Here is a 14,583-nt window from a genome sequence, read left to right on the forward strand (position 1 = left end):
TCCCCTCCTTCCTCCCAGCATTCTGGTGATGACCCTTTCCTTATTTGACCTCTAAATAACAAACACATAATCTACCACCAAAGCCTTTCCAGGTCACTAAGACCTGTCAGAGCTTTTGCTCCACTGGCAGCACCTTTAGGAGTCCAGGATCAGTAACATGACATAATGAGCTATTCAGAATAAGGCTTTAGGGCAGAGGTTCTTAACAGGGGGCCCATGAGCACTTTTTTCTTCTTCCTTTGCAATCCTATGTATTTCATTTTACACATTTCAAAAATGATTCTGAGTAGTGTTATGTTCAAACTCTAGGAAATGTTGGTCTCACCTTGATTGACAGGAGAGACAGTTGGAGACATTGGAATGTTCCCAGATGCCATGAGCCAAGGGCAAAAGTCGGTTGGCCTGAGAGTATAAATACCCCTAACAGCCATCTGGGTGGGGCCTTTGACCATTGATCCTTGGGGGTCCTGGATCTTTGACCATTGATCTTTGGGTCTCCGACCATTGGTCATTGGTTCTCTCTGAATCTCCCTAGATCTTTAGGTATCTGAATCATCATAGCTATTTAGGTATCTGGGCCCAGGTAGTGAACAGGAGGAAAGAGGTCTGAGAAGAAGAGGGTGGTTTTTTAAGGGTGGTTACTTCCTGAAGGCTGTGAAGGCTAACACATCACAAACTGATAATAGGAAAGCTGAGAGGAAATCATCAATACAGCTGCATCCACAGAGCAGACTACTATCTCTGGTTTGGCAATGGCCAAGCTGAATCAGAGAGGGTTGTGAAGAACAATAGCTCCAGCTTTATAAATCAATAGCCTCCAGTCCTGAGTAATTATAGCTTATAGATATTAGCTTGACAGGGTCTCCAATCCCCAATCCGTATCCTGATTATCCTTTCCCTAATTAAGATCATAGATAAAAGTATTTAATAAGTGCGTTCCTGAGTGGTCATTATATCACGACCCTTGGGGAGGAAGCAAACACAGTCAGATGAACAATGTGATCCAAGGCTAATCAGAGCCCAATATTAATAATTGATCCAACCCCAGGTGGGACCTGAAAGGCTTGCCCATCCACCTGACCACTGGGGTCCTTCCTGGGCAACTGTTATCTAGAAGGGGAATTATAACATCTAACAAGGGTGATTGGGGTTGGTATTCCCCCATTCACCAGCTCCTAGGGAGAATACAGAGATACAGGGCTCCACCCTCCTCACCCATACCTCTATCCCCTAGGAGTAAAGCATCCCCAATTTCTTTATAACAGTAGGCATCCACAGGCTCCCCCGAATTGAAACAAATAAAGTGAAGAACTCTTGTTTTGGTGGAAGTAGAATCTAATAATGATACAAAGCTTCCAAAGAAACAAAGGGAATGTCACAATGAATACTTACCCTGCCCAGGATATCCAGAGGTAGCTTGGAGTTCATCAGTACAGGTTTTACTTTGTCTCCAGAAAGTAAACCATTTATAGGTAAAAGGCTTTCAAAAATTCCATCAAATTTTGCTTTCTCTTCCACCTAGTTGGTAAGAAATAGCCTGAATAAGTAAAAAAGCGTGCCTGTGTGAGTGTCAAAAATGAGATCTTACAAGAAACTAAATGACAGCTAACCATTTCTCTTGCTGAGATCACAAGATATCCTCAGTATAGTTTCAGCTATGGCAACTTGTACAGGCTTCAAATGCAGATTTTTCCTTGAATGAAAGAAATTTTCTGGAGGGCTGGCTACAGATTAGAGAGGTCACTGGCAATGAGATGGAGAAAATATAGGATGTTGTTGCCCGCTCTTACTCTGACCCAACATAAAACATGGAAACAAGCAACTTAATGTGCTATAGTTCTAATGGCAAAAAATGAAGATTAGAGTTTCTAACTTATCTCAGCAGAATTAATAAGAATATATATAAAAAGATTTTGGCTCTACAATAAAAAGCCACTAGATTAATATGAACATACCATAAAACATGGTAATGAACTCTGCCAAAAAAATTGTAACTAAAAAATTGGTAGTAATCTAAAGTCATTCATATGAAGAAACCACCTCTAACTTCTGGTTTTATAGCAAAGAGATAGCAAAAAATTATACATTAAAACAAACTGGTCTAGCAGCTAATTTATTTACCCACTAAGAAAACAACTTTTCCTGCATCTATGTCAGAAAGGCAAAGGCCTAAGTATGTGAAAGCTGAGGAAAGGAGACATCTGATCACATTTTTTTGGCATGGCTTGACAATAAACAAGTTCATAGGCACTAAAGCCTCTGAAGCTAGCACAATCCCCTAACAAATCCACTTATAGAAATAGACACCACACAGCCTCAATGTATTTATACTAAGTGAGATTTTTTTTTTTTTAAATAAACCCTTACCTTCTGTCTTAGAATCCATAAGGCAGAAGGGTGGCAAGGGCTAGACAATGAGGGTAAGTGACTTGCCCAGGGTCACAGAGCTAGGAAGTGTCTGAGGACCTCCCATCTCTAGGCCTAGCTCTCAATCCACTGAGCTACCCAGCTGCCCCCCCAATAAGATTTTTTAAAATACTGTATAATAAATGTTATTGACAAATGACAAGCCATAAACATTTGGCTATAGAATTCAAGATTTTATGATTCCTGAATCAAATATAATGCAGTTTCCTGCTTATCCTCTGTACTGCAACTATTCTCTTTTCTTTTTTCTTTAAACCTTTACCTGCCATCTTAGAATCAATACTGTGTATTGGTTCTAAGGTAGAAGAGCAGTAAGGGCTAGGCAATGGGAGTTAAGTCACACAGCAAGGAAGTATCTGAGGCCAGATTTGAACCCAGGACCTCCCATTTCTAGGCCTGGCTCGCTAATCCACTGAACCACTCAGCTGCCCCAAGTATTCTCTTTTTGAAAATAAAACTAGTTAGTGGGGGAAAAGGCAGAAGCAGTGACTAGGACTGAATTTCTATTTAATTAAAGACAGTATACTAACACTCAAATTTTTAAAAAATAGAAAACGAAAAAATCCATAAGGGTATTTTTCTATACTACCCCATGCATATTTCTCTATTCCCCCACCCCACAAAAGCAAACTAAAATTTATTTAATCTGTGGGGTTTTTTGTCTTTTTAATGAAATTCAGCATGAAAGAAATCTGCTAGAGTAGTTCTTTCTTTGTTCAATGATATAATATATCATTTTCTTTACAAAAATATTAATATTCTTTCTAGCCACAATATCTTTTGTATCAAAATAACACTTTAGGTGTTATTTGTCAGAAAGGTCTCAATAAACCAAGAACTGAAGGAAAACATGATAGAGTTACAAATAAAAATTAAGATTTAAAAAAAAGATCTTGGATTTCATTGTGTTCAAGAGCTATATTAGCATGCAAATGGTATTAAAGACAATATCATGGGTATAAATGACAGGAAAATGAGAATAGCTGGTCATGTGATAAGAACAAGAGACCACAGATGGGCAGTTTTCCAATAAGGCATCCCAAAAGGATAACGAAATACACTAATGAGCTGGATGGATCCATGGGTGAATGTGGACAGGAATGCCATAGGATCAGAAGGAATGGCAGTAACAATCTGAATTAATGAAGGCAATACTAACCAACACTGATGAAATAAAAAATATTCTAAAATATCCAAGTCATAATTAATTCAAAGGACATGGAAAAAATATTTCTCATAAGAATTACAAATTATTAACAACCATGTGAAAGAAGTTCCAAATCACTAAATGTGTGGGACGGGAGCCCACCAAGTCAAAATGAAAAGACAAGACTGAGATTACAAAGCAGCAAGCCAGTTTTATTTTTCTTCCAGAAGAGGGTGTCCTCAACAGAGATGCAACTCAATTGGGAGGCACCAGCTGAACTTGGGGCAGGTATTTAAGTATAGTTTCAAAGGGGGGATTTTCCTCATGCAACAGAAGAGCTCACAATCTAACAACCAATCCTGTCCTCCTCCTAGCACATGATCACCTTCCTAAACCCAATCCCCACCCTCTTCTGTCCTCGTGGACACCTGTTTCTATTGCAGAGCAGATTTAGCCAACATGGCAGGGTAGAAGGGGGAGCAATGAGGAGGGATTGTTCTGACCTAGTATTTCCTGACCTGCTCTATGTGGCAGGTATGCAGAAAAGAAAAAGAAAAAAAAAATGAGGGGGATTGTCCTGACCTATTCTAGCCGAAAAACCCAGGATGAGTTCCCTTCAATAATAATAAGAGAAATGTAAATCAAAACAACCTTAAGACCTTACCTCACAACAATGCCCAACTGGCAAAGATGACAAAAGAGGGGAAGGATAAATATGAGGAGAAATGTGGGGAGAACTACAGAAAAATGGGCACACTAATGTACTATTGGTGGAGCCATAAATTGGCATAATAATTATGGGAAACAATAATCAATTATTCAAAGAAAGAGACCAAGATGTTCATATCATTTGACCCTGAGAGTCTACTGCTAGCCATTTACCCCAAGGAAGTCAATAATAAAAAGCAAGGACCTATATACTCCAAAATACCTACAGCAGCTTTTTTGTGTGGTACAAAACTGAAAAGAAAGAAGATGACTATTGATTGGGGAAGGAGTAAAAAAAAATTGTTGTACATAAATGCAATGAAATAACACTGTGCTGTAAGAAACAATGACTCTGAAGACAACAGAGAAGCAGGGGAAGACTCCTATGAACTGATGCAAAGTGAAGTTAAACAGAATCAAGAAAAAAATAACAATGTAATTAGAAAGAACAAAACTGAAACTGAATGCTTCAAAATTATAGTTTCCCAATTTGGCCCAAAAAAGGAAAGCTGTAAGACATCTCATAGTTAATAATCGCTAACATTTACACAGGGCTTTAATTTTCACAAAGCACCTTATGTGTATTACCTTCACAACATATTGATCTTCAAAACAACCATGAGAAGTACTATTATCTCCATTTTTGAAATGAAACTAGAACTGAGAGATAAAGGGATGGGAGTCAAAAATGTTTGAGGCAGAATTTGAACTCAGGTCTACCTAACCTCCATCAGTCTACCCAGTATCTCAGGAAGCCTCCTAGCTACCTAATACTTCTCACCCTTCTTTGCAGAAAGTGGGCAGCTATAGGTCCTCTTTTTTGTTCTTTGTTAATAGGGATGGCTCTTCAAGAGGGGAAGGGAGAAGCGATATGCTGTTTTTACAAAAGATATCATTTTTTAATTTAAAAAACAAAGTACCAAAGTTACTTATAATGTTGATGAGTCCTCATGATTAACTTTTGCAACCTGATGAGCTAGTATAGGCATGGGTGTTCAGTGAGTAGGAAGTAGCATTACCTAAAAAAATAAGTCTTAAAATATTTTAACTGTGTAAGCCCAGTCTCTGAAACTCTTAGCTATTTGCCTTAATATATTCCTCTGAAGATGAGACTCTCCTTTTTAAAATTATGACTTCTAATATTAGATTGTGAGCTCCTTCACAGCAGAGACTATCTTTTTTATCTTTCTTTGTGCCCTCAGTACTTAGCTTATATGCATTTGCTATATATGCAGAAGGCACTTAATCTTTTCAGACTGACTGCAATTATTTTATAAGTATTCTGAACAAAGTAATTCTCAGTGAAAAATGACTATGGAGCATCATCATTTCAAGAATAGTCTGTGAGCAGCCTTAGAAACATTTAAGATGAAATTCCCCAGAAGATAGGTAAAACTCAATGGTTTCATGTTAAACTTACCCTAACAGCCCAGTGGGACTCTGCTGAAGGAGGTGTGACCAACAGAGGACTGCTAGTGTCATGCTGAAAAGGAGAAAAGATTTGACATTAGCATTTACCCAATATTAGTTGTGTTATTAGTATTACGATTAATAAGGAATTAAAGTCTTACTGTTTTAACTCAAGAAGAGCAATTCCAAATTATACAAGAAGGGGAAAATGAGATCATATGGTGGTACTTACATAGATAAAAATAATAATTTATAAAACATAAAAGTCAAATTCATTTAGCAGTATTAATGATAATCACTTACAAATTTAGGAGGTGGGAGACTCAAGTTTAGGCTGCTCAAGTTAACTTCATGGCCATTTTGTGCACATGCTACTAGTCTCAGGGCAACATAGAAACCCTACAAATCCGAAAACATGAAAAGTCAATGACTGATATCAGATTTTAAAAAAATACAAGCATGTAGTCTTCAGGTGTTGGTTTCTAGCAGAATTACATTTAATTTTAACAATGAAGACAAATATACAAAAATCTAAATCACTTTAGACATATATGAAAGTGCTTCTTAAATTAACTCATGCCAACTGACCAGTTTTTACATGTTGTATTTGTTAAAATATCTTTTCCCACTATATTATATGTCACACAACTTTTAAAATATATTTTGAAATAACCCGCTCTTAAAATTTATGAAACTTATTGAAATAAATGCCAAATTTTACATGTAGTATAAATTATTAATCAGGTCAATGTTCCAAATTGTAGGCTGAATATAAAAATAGTACATTTCACGGAGCATTTTATAATTACAAAGCACCACATACAACTTAGATCTTCACTCTCATTAAATTTTCCAAGCAGCCAATCCTTAAAAATGTTATAAAGCACTTGCCTAAGTCAGTTAAGCATCAAAGTTAGGATTCACACCCAGGTCACCTGACTGCAAGCCCATTGGGGTCTTACCTCCATACCATGACGCCATTGTTTTAAATATTTTCTTATCTGAAATACTGGTTATTTCACATTTATACCAAGTTCACAAGTCAAGTGTTTCCCCTATATGCTCCTACTTTCCCCTGCAATTACCATTCTAATGACTTTATATACACTTCAGCTGCCATATGGGTGACAGATTCTTGAACTGTATTACAAATGCCTCCAATTCACACATAATATTTAGTAATCTAAATTACTCCAGAAACACAGAAAGTGAGAAGTGGTGGGGAACTTTAGAGATGGCCCATTGCCTTCCAAGGGCAATGATCTGTGGCCAAAAAAGGTCTGAGTGCTTAAGTCATGACCCAAGCTAACAATGCTCATGGGTTCCACGTACTTAGCCAATAATTTCTCTTCTGAGCCCATTTCCCCAGTTATGAATCAAACTCTCCCCTATACAGGTGTGTTGTGGGAAAAGTATTTCACCAACCTTGAAATTCTATATAAAGGTAAGTATTTACAAAGGAAATTAAGGCCCAGCCAAATAAGGGATCTGTCACAGGTCAAAGAGGCTGATAAAGCTACGTGGTTGAGCTTAAATTAGAATTAAGCATTTCAGACTTCCAATCTAGCACCTTTCAACTAATACCATGTTATGCAACAATAGAGATTCAATAAATGAATACTGATTTTTATAAAAAAGTAAATGGTTCTAATTAACCTGAGATCAACCACCTTTGAAGCTAAATACATTTATAAATTTTAAAATTCCTTATAGTAATATTTTAAAGTCACTTAATAGTGTCCTTTAATGATACAAAAAGCAGATTCAAGAGGAAAATCAATTACACATATTAAAAAGTCTCAAAAGATACTTTTCAATTTTAACTTTTTTCTTACACATTTCAATTACTATTACAGAGTGGCAATACTATTACAGAGTGGTAGACAGAAGGTACACTGCTAACATATTAACCTCAGGCCACCTGCCAGCTTCCTCCCACTTGCCCTGAATGCATGTGTGTGTATATATATATATATACACATATATATACCTGTTTGTCCAAGAAGCCCTTACCCTCTGGATCTGCCAAATCCCAAATCTGTTGGGAGAAAAAAAGCAGGCATTAAAATGATCCTTCAAATGAACCTGGTGTCATTTCAGTGGTTTGAAATAGAAATCTTCAACTTTGCCAGACACCACCACCCAATGTCCTTGCCCTTATCTCCCCTCTACTCTAATCCCTGAAGATGAAAAAAAGGATTATAAGCAAAGTTATCACAACATTCAGCTAAGACAGAAGTGGCAGACCCTATCGAGGAATATAACATCAAGACTAGTCCTAGGAAAAAAAAATGAGGGAACCATAATGAAAACACCCCAGCCCCAAGGAAATGGGTGATTCTCAGTGAGGAGCCACAAGTCTTCTGAGACCTGGATGTAGCATTGAAAGATATTCCATCTAGTTTTTACTTACCTTTCCAAGAATAATGTCTGAAAGACCTGACTTTTTCAGAAAAAGTGCAGCTTCACTAGCCCCAACTCTCCCTGTGTATGTTGGATCTACCTACAATAAACAAAAATTAAAGACTTGAAGAAATGGTTCTTAAAAAGAAAGCTGACAGTAATGCAATACACAACTGGATCAATTTCTCTATTCACTGGCAACCAGAGTAATAAATGAGAGCAGGCACTAAATTTAAATCAGTCCAGATTTTTAAAAAAATAATAAACCTACCTGTTTGTAATACGATTCATATAATGGATTTCCAGTCATGAACTGCAAATAAAATCACAGATACTGTTAAGTCAAAAAGGGTCAAATTACTGAGGAAAAGAACATCCGGATATTATTGAAATATGCATCAGTAAATATCAAAATGGCCTCTATATAACCAGTCAATCACTAAGTACTTGCTAAGTGCTAGGCACTGTACAAGATGCAGTATATATAAATACAAAGAATGAAATAACTCCTCCTTATAATGAGCTTACATTCCAAATGGGGAAATAAGTATAAATATAAATAAATACAAAGTAGGAAAGGAACACACTAGCAACCAACAAGAATTTATAAAGTAGCTTCTACTTACCAGACACTCTCCCAGGCACTGAGTATATAACCACAAGCATGAAACAATTCCTACTCACAAGGAACTTATATTCCAATAAGGAGTTAAGTAGGTAGGTAGATAGATAGACAGACAGACAGACAGACAATATGCAACAAAACAAAGCAGAAAAGGCAGTTTGGGAGAGAGGGAAGGAAATCAGGAGGAGCCCCATGCAGAAAGTGGTGCTTAAAGGAAGAAGGGAAGTTTACAAGGCAGAGGTAAAGAGAGAGTGCACTGCAAGCTTAGGAAACAACCAATGCAAAGTGCAAAGAGATGGAGAATCACATGTGAGACATAGAAGGCCAGTTTGGCTGAATTGCAGATTTGGGGGAGGGAGGTTCAGGGATAATGTCCAAGGAGAATGGAAGACAGGTAGGAAACTAGGTTGAACAGAGCTTTAAAAGTGATGGAGAAGAGTTTACATTTTATCTAGAGCACTACTGTAGATCAACACTAGGTTTTATCTAGATTACCAGTGGAGTTTACTGAGGGGTGGAATGACACAGCCAGATTTGCTTTAAGGAAAATCAAAGAAGAATATAAAATAGCTTGGAATAATTAGGAAGCTGATGTAATAATCTACTGGAAAGGTGATGAAGGCCTGAATTGTAGCAGTAGGCTGAGTGAACTAGACAGAGTCAAATGCAAGAGACATTGTGAAAACAGAAACCGCAATGTTTAAATACTAACTGGATAAATGGAAATTTATGAGGATACCTGGGGTCAAGAATAGTGGGATTATGACAAAATTATGAAACTGAGAGATAGGAAGGATGGTGGTGCTTTCATTAGAAAGAGAAGATTAAAAGAAGGGAGAATTTAAGGGAAAAGGTCATGAATTCAGTTTCAAACATAGTGAGTATAAGCTGTCTTCAGGATATACTGTTTGAAATGTGCAACAGGCAATTAGTGATGAGAAGAGATACTGAGACTTGAATAGATCTGGGATCTATCATGCCAGAAAAAGACTTCATGTAGAAAGTGATACTTGGGCTGCATCTTGAAAAGAAAAAGTCTATCAATGAAGGTTATGTCCCAACCAAAGCTGTTTCCTAAGAGCATTAGTTCTTTATAACAACACTATGCCATAAAACCCTACTGAACATCATTTTAGGCAAATATCCAAGGAATAAATCAAGTAATCAGTGAGAATCTGAGTTAACTGCTGCAAAGAAAAACATCATTTAACCAAATATCATGTTTTGCAGAAACCACTAACAACACTGAGGGGAAAGATCTGCTTATCATTTGATCAATTCTTATAAATCTTACAATAAACTCATTTGTAGCAAGCGGAATTATTTAATAATTAATAATTCCAAAAATAGTATAATAATAGCTAGAATTTATACGCTGCTTTAATATTTGCAAAAGGTTTTACACATGTTATTTCATTTGATCTTCACAACTACCCTAGGAGGTAGGTGCTATTAACCCTTTTTACAGATGAATAAAATAAGGCTGGGAGAGTTTAAGTGACTTGCCCAAAAGAAACATCAAGAATCTGATCTAAACCCATTACAATGAGATTTTGTCTCTTCTTAAAACTTGGGGAAAATCGTTTACTGTCTCTGCTATGTCCTTTACAATTCAGCCACAAGGTGGCCTCATAGGGATCATTAAGCTCCACTTGAACTGGATTTTTTTTCTATGGTACTTTGTGTTTGAAACTCCTAGATCCCAGCCTACCATTAAGTTTCAGTTAAAGTGTTGCCTTTTGCCAGAAGTCTTTCCTAGTTTTCTCCATTTTATTGCCTTCCCACTGAGATTGTCCCTAATTTATTCTGTTATATCTTATCTGTACATAGGTGTTTGCATGTTGTCCCAACTCCTTGAAAACAGAAGTTGGTTTTTCCAGAAAAACCCAGTGTTTAGCCTAGCCCCAGGTACATAGGGGGTGATTAATAAAAGTTTGCTAACTGATATCATTAATATGGGTCACCCTATTTGAAGACAGAACTTGCAACCCATCCATGCTTTCTTATCCTGTGCAATTCTTTTCTATGTCCCCTCAGGAATCTGGCATAAGGAGACACCAAACACACTGGGGACCACCTCTTAGATCTCAGGACATTTGTGTGAAAACTGGTGAAGCACCCCTAGGCTAACCATTAGTTATCTTTGTCATTACATAACCAAATGATGGACTGGTAGCACATTCCTTTGATGGCATACTTTACACCAATGGTGTCAAAGTCAAATAAAAACAGATCCCAGCAGGCTGCATATTGACTTAGAAAAGACAAATTAACATTATTTATGTTGAACTGTATTTTTCTTAATTTTATTAAACATTTCCCAATTACATTTTAATCAAGTACCCTGCTGTGGATTTTAAGCCCTCAACCTTATACCACTTTACCCTGCAAACCTAGTCACATTCCTCAAATGCCTCTCTTTAGCTCTTTCTGTGATATTCAACTTCAATTATTCAAAGACTGAAGGATTCCATGACCCACAGCCATAAAGCACCAGAAGAATATTGTATTAAAATGAGAGTTCTTTTGTTTCAGAGAAAACCTGGGGAGATTTAAAAGAATTTGGTGACTTCCCAAAGGCATGTAGCCCAGCTTCCCCCTCCTGTTCAATGCTGGGCCCACCCAATTACCATCTATTTTTCCAGTGCCTGTTCAGGATACCCACACTGAGATTCTACTGGCCATCCATCCAACAACAGAACATATTCTGGACAAGAGGTTCCCTTAATCCATTTGGCATTTCTTTTGTGGATAATAGTTATCCTGAGTTTTTCTGAATTCTTATGATTTTAAAATGACCTAAAATTACAACAAAATCAAATAAGCCTGAATGGAAAGTGAACTCACAAAGTGACTGAATCCTCTGCATAGCCTGAGATTCAACTATCATTTCTCCTTCTAGAAATAATCAATAGTGAGCTGCTGTTACACTAGCATAGGGGGGACCACCAAACATGCTGGGGCAAAGGGGGATGGCTTCTCCCAGATCTCAGAACATTATATGAACAACATTATTTCAACTATTTTGCGTTTTATTCTTCTAGTGGGTGTAAACGATCTCCTTTCAGGACCTTGCCAACCAAGTGTTTAATATACAAGGACCTGAAACTTGTTGATGAGCTTAAAAGACCATCCTAACACACAGAATTACAAAAGTCCATGTTAAAAGTTATTGCCCCAGAGACCTCAGATACTTCTTAGCTGTGTGATCCTGGGCAAATCACTTAACACCCACTGCCTAGCCCTTACAGTTCTTCTGTCTCAGAACCAATAACCAATATTGATTCTAAGACATAAGGTAAGGGTTTGTTTGTTTTTAATTAATGCCAAGTTTTTACTTGAAAACAAAATCAAATTTTTTACTTTTAGAGATTATAATAGTCTGATTAAATTTGAAAAATATCTTAAGTTAACTCAAATTAACAAAATGCTATAATATTACATTATTTTATAGCCATCTATTTAATCATCAAATTTAATGACCCAGTGCCAAGTCTGCTACTGTATTTAACTGAATAATTCAAGTAACAGGAAAAACAAGAGGCAAAGTTCACATTATGGTCTGTAAAACAGAAAAACAAAACAAAACAAAAACCAATGAACAAGGTGTTAGCCTAGGATCAGAAATGAAAAGAAAGGGACTAGTAGAATAATTTAGTTTAAACATCTCAATTTATGGACAAGAAAGTTAAGTCCCAGAAAGGAAAAGACCGTTCAGGGTCACGAAGAGCTGAGAATCAATATCCTCCGATTCCAAGCATAAAGCTCTCCAATATAGCAGGCAGTGGAATAAAGTTGGTAACAGAAGTAGCTAAAAAAACTTTTTTAATAGAAAGAGCTTTTTCTCATCAGGTAGAATCTTAATCCCAATCTTCTCATTCAAAGTCTAGGGCTCTTTCCACAACAACAAGCTAAGACCTTGACTCTGTCAATGGCTGGCCAGCTCTGTGACCTTGAGCAAAGAACAACTGGCTTAACTTTTCTATTATTGGTAAAATAGGAACAATAATGTAGCCAGTTACAGACAATGTGGCAAATGTGAATAAAGACTTTGGATTCTGAATGAACTAGGCTCAAAATCCAGCCTTCGACAGGTATTATTTGTGTGACCCTCGGTTGTTGAACTGCATATTAAAGACTTTCTGGAGATACAGACAAGCAGAACAACTCTTAAACCACCATATTAAATGTTACATGTTTTTGAGGGGGTTAAAACAAGTTGTTTGTAATAGTTATAGTTTCAAAAGAGATCCTTTTTCTGTTCTTATTTATATAACATGTGTATGTTCATTGATGTCTGTCAAATTCAAAATACAAAAAATAACCTAAGGAAAAAAACATTTTTAAGGGAAAGTAGATTTCCTTCTGAACCATATCACCATCAGGGGCCACTAAAAGACTGAAGATTTGGGACTAGTTCTATTAAGTTTGATGTTCTTAAAATGAAGAACAGAAAGAAAGGAAGTGAAATGGGGGGAAGGGGAAGCAATGTTGGAGAAAGCGATAAAAGAGTTATGAAGAAGTCTGTATAAACAAGGAGAATGGGTAGGAGGGGGGAAGTGGCTGACAACTGAACCTCACTTTCATTTGAAATGGTCAAAGTGGGTCAGTCAATAATCAATAAGCATTTATTAAAGGCCTGAGATATAAGAAAAGCAAAAGAAGGTAAACTTGCCTTCAAGAAGCTCACTCTAATGGGACAGACAACAAGCAAACAACTGTATACAAATAAACTATACACAGGATAAGTGAGAAATAATTTTCAGAGAAAAGGCACTGGGATTAAGAGGCATTGTGAAAGGCTTCTGGGAGAAGGTGAGATTTTATCTGGGATTTGAAGGAAGCCAGGCAAGTCAGGAGGCAGAGATAAGAGGATCAAACAGCAAGAACAATATCCAGAGCCCGGAGAAAAAGTGTTGTTTGAGTAATTCAGAAGTCAGTATCTCTATTTTCTAGTTGGGGCTTATAAAGGGTAAGAAGACTGAAAACATAGATGAAGGCTAGGTTATAAAAGGCTTTCAATGTTATACAGATGATTTTGCAGAAGGATCCTGGAAGAAGATGGGAAGAATAAACACCCAGTTGAACAGAGATACATTTCATTCAACAGAGTAACAGGAGAAGTAATGGGAGAAGGGAGAAGTTACAAGGAGGATAAAATTAAGGGAGAGATTTGTTGTTCAATCATTCCATCTGTGTCCAACTCTTTGTGACTCCATTTTGGCAAAGATACTGAGTGCTTTATCATTTCCTTCTCCAGCTCATTTGACAGATGAGAAAAATGAGACAAACAGGCTTAAGTGACTTGCTCAGGGTCACACAGCAAGTTAGTGAGTTCAAATCTGAACTCAGTCCTTCCTGTTTTCAGGATCACTGTGCCAACTATCTGCCCAAGGGAGGGATTAATTCTAAGCAAAACAAACCCTAAGGATATACAGAAATATTAGCGGCTCCTTTCCAAGGATGGCAAAGAATGGAAATATGAAGGGGTACCAATCAACTGAACAATGGCTGAATAAGTTATGATATATAAATGTGATGTCTTTATTGCTCTGTAAGAAACGGAGAGGATGACTTCAGAGAAACCTAGGAAGATTTATATGAACTGATGAATAGTGAACAATTCAGATAATAATACTGTGAAGACAAACCACCAGGAAAGAACAGAGTAGCATAATCACCAGCCATAATTCCAGAGGACCACTGATAAAACACATTGTCTACTTCCTAACAGGTAAAAAGACTCAACATGCACAATTGGGAGGTGGGGGCAGGAAGGGAAGGAAAGATTCAAATTTTACTTCAGAGACTTCCTAGCTACATGACCCTAGGCAAGTCACTTACCCCCCCCCCCCCATTGCCT

The 14,583-nt window shown here is 37.1% G+C and overlaps 1 protein-coding gene across 1 annotated transcript in view; it reads right to left on the reverse strand.

The window, feature by feature from the left end:
• The window catches only part of EPS15L1 (epidermal growth factor receptor pathway substrate 15 like 1), a 107,340-nt gene extending 95,903 nt beyond the window's left edge, over positions 1–11,437 (reverse strand). The window contains exons 1-7 of the mRNA XM_044671556.1: positions 11,386–11,437; positions 8,367–8,408; positions 8,106–8,195; positions 7,683–7,730; positions 5,996–6,091; positions 5,703–5,765; positions 1,393–1,518 (exon numbers count right to left, since the gene is read on the reverse strand). Coding sequence (XP_044527491.1) covers positions 1,393–1,518; positions 5,703–5,765; positions 5,996–6,091; positions 7,683–7,730; positions 8,106–8,195; positions 8,367–8,405 — 462 coding nt within the window. The 5' untranslated portion in view covers positions 8,406–8,408; positions 11,386–11,437. The remainder of the gene's footprint in view (positions 1–1,392; positions 1,519–5,702; positions 5,766–5,995; positions 6,092–7,682; positions 7,731–8,105; positions 8,196–8,366; positions 8,409–11,385) is intronic.
• Between the last annotated feature and the right edge of the window lie 3,146 nt (positions 11,438–14,583).

Source organism: Gracilinanus agilis, chromosome 1, assembly GCF_016433145.1.
Source record: "Gracilinanus agilis isolate LMUSP501 chromosome 1, AgileGrace, whole genome shotgun sequence".
In the NCBI taxonomy this organism is placed as follows: Eukaryota; Metazoa; Chordata; class Mammalia; order Didelphimorphia; family Didelphidae; genus Gracilinanus; species Gracilinanus agilis.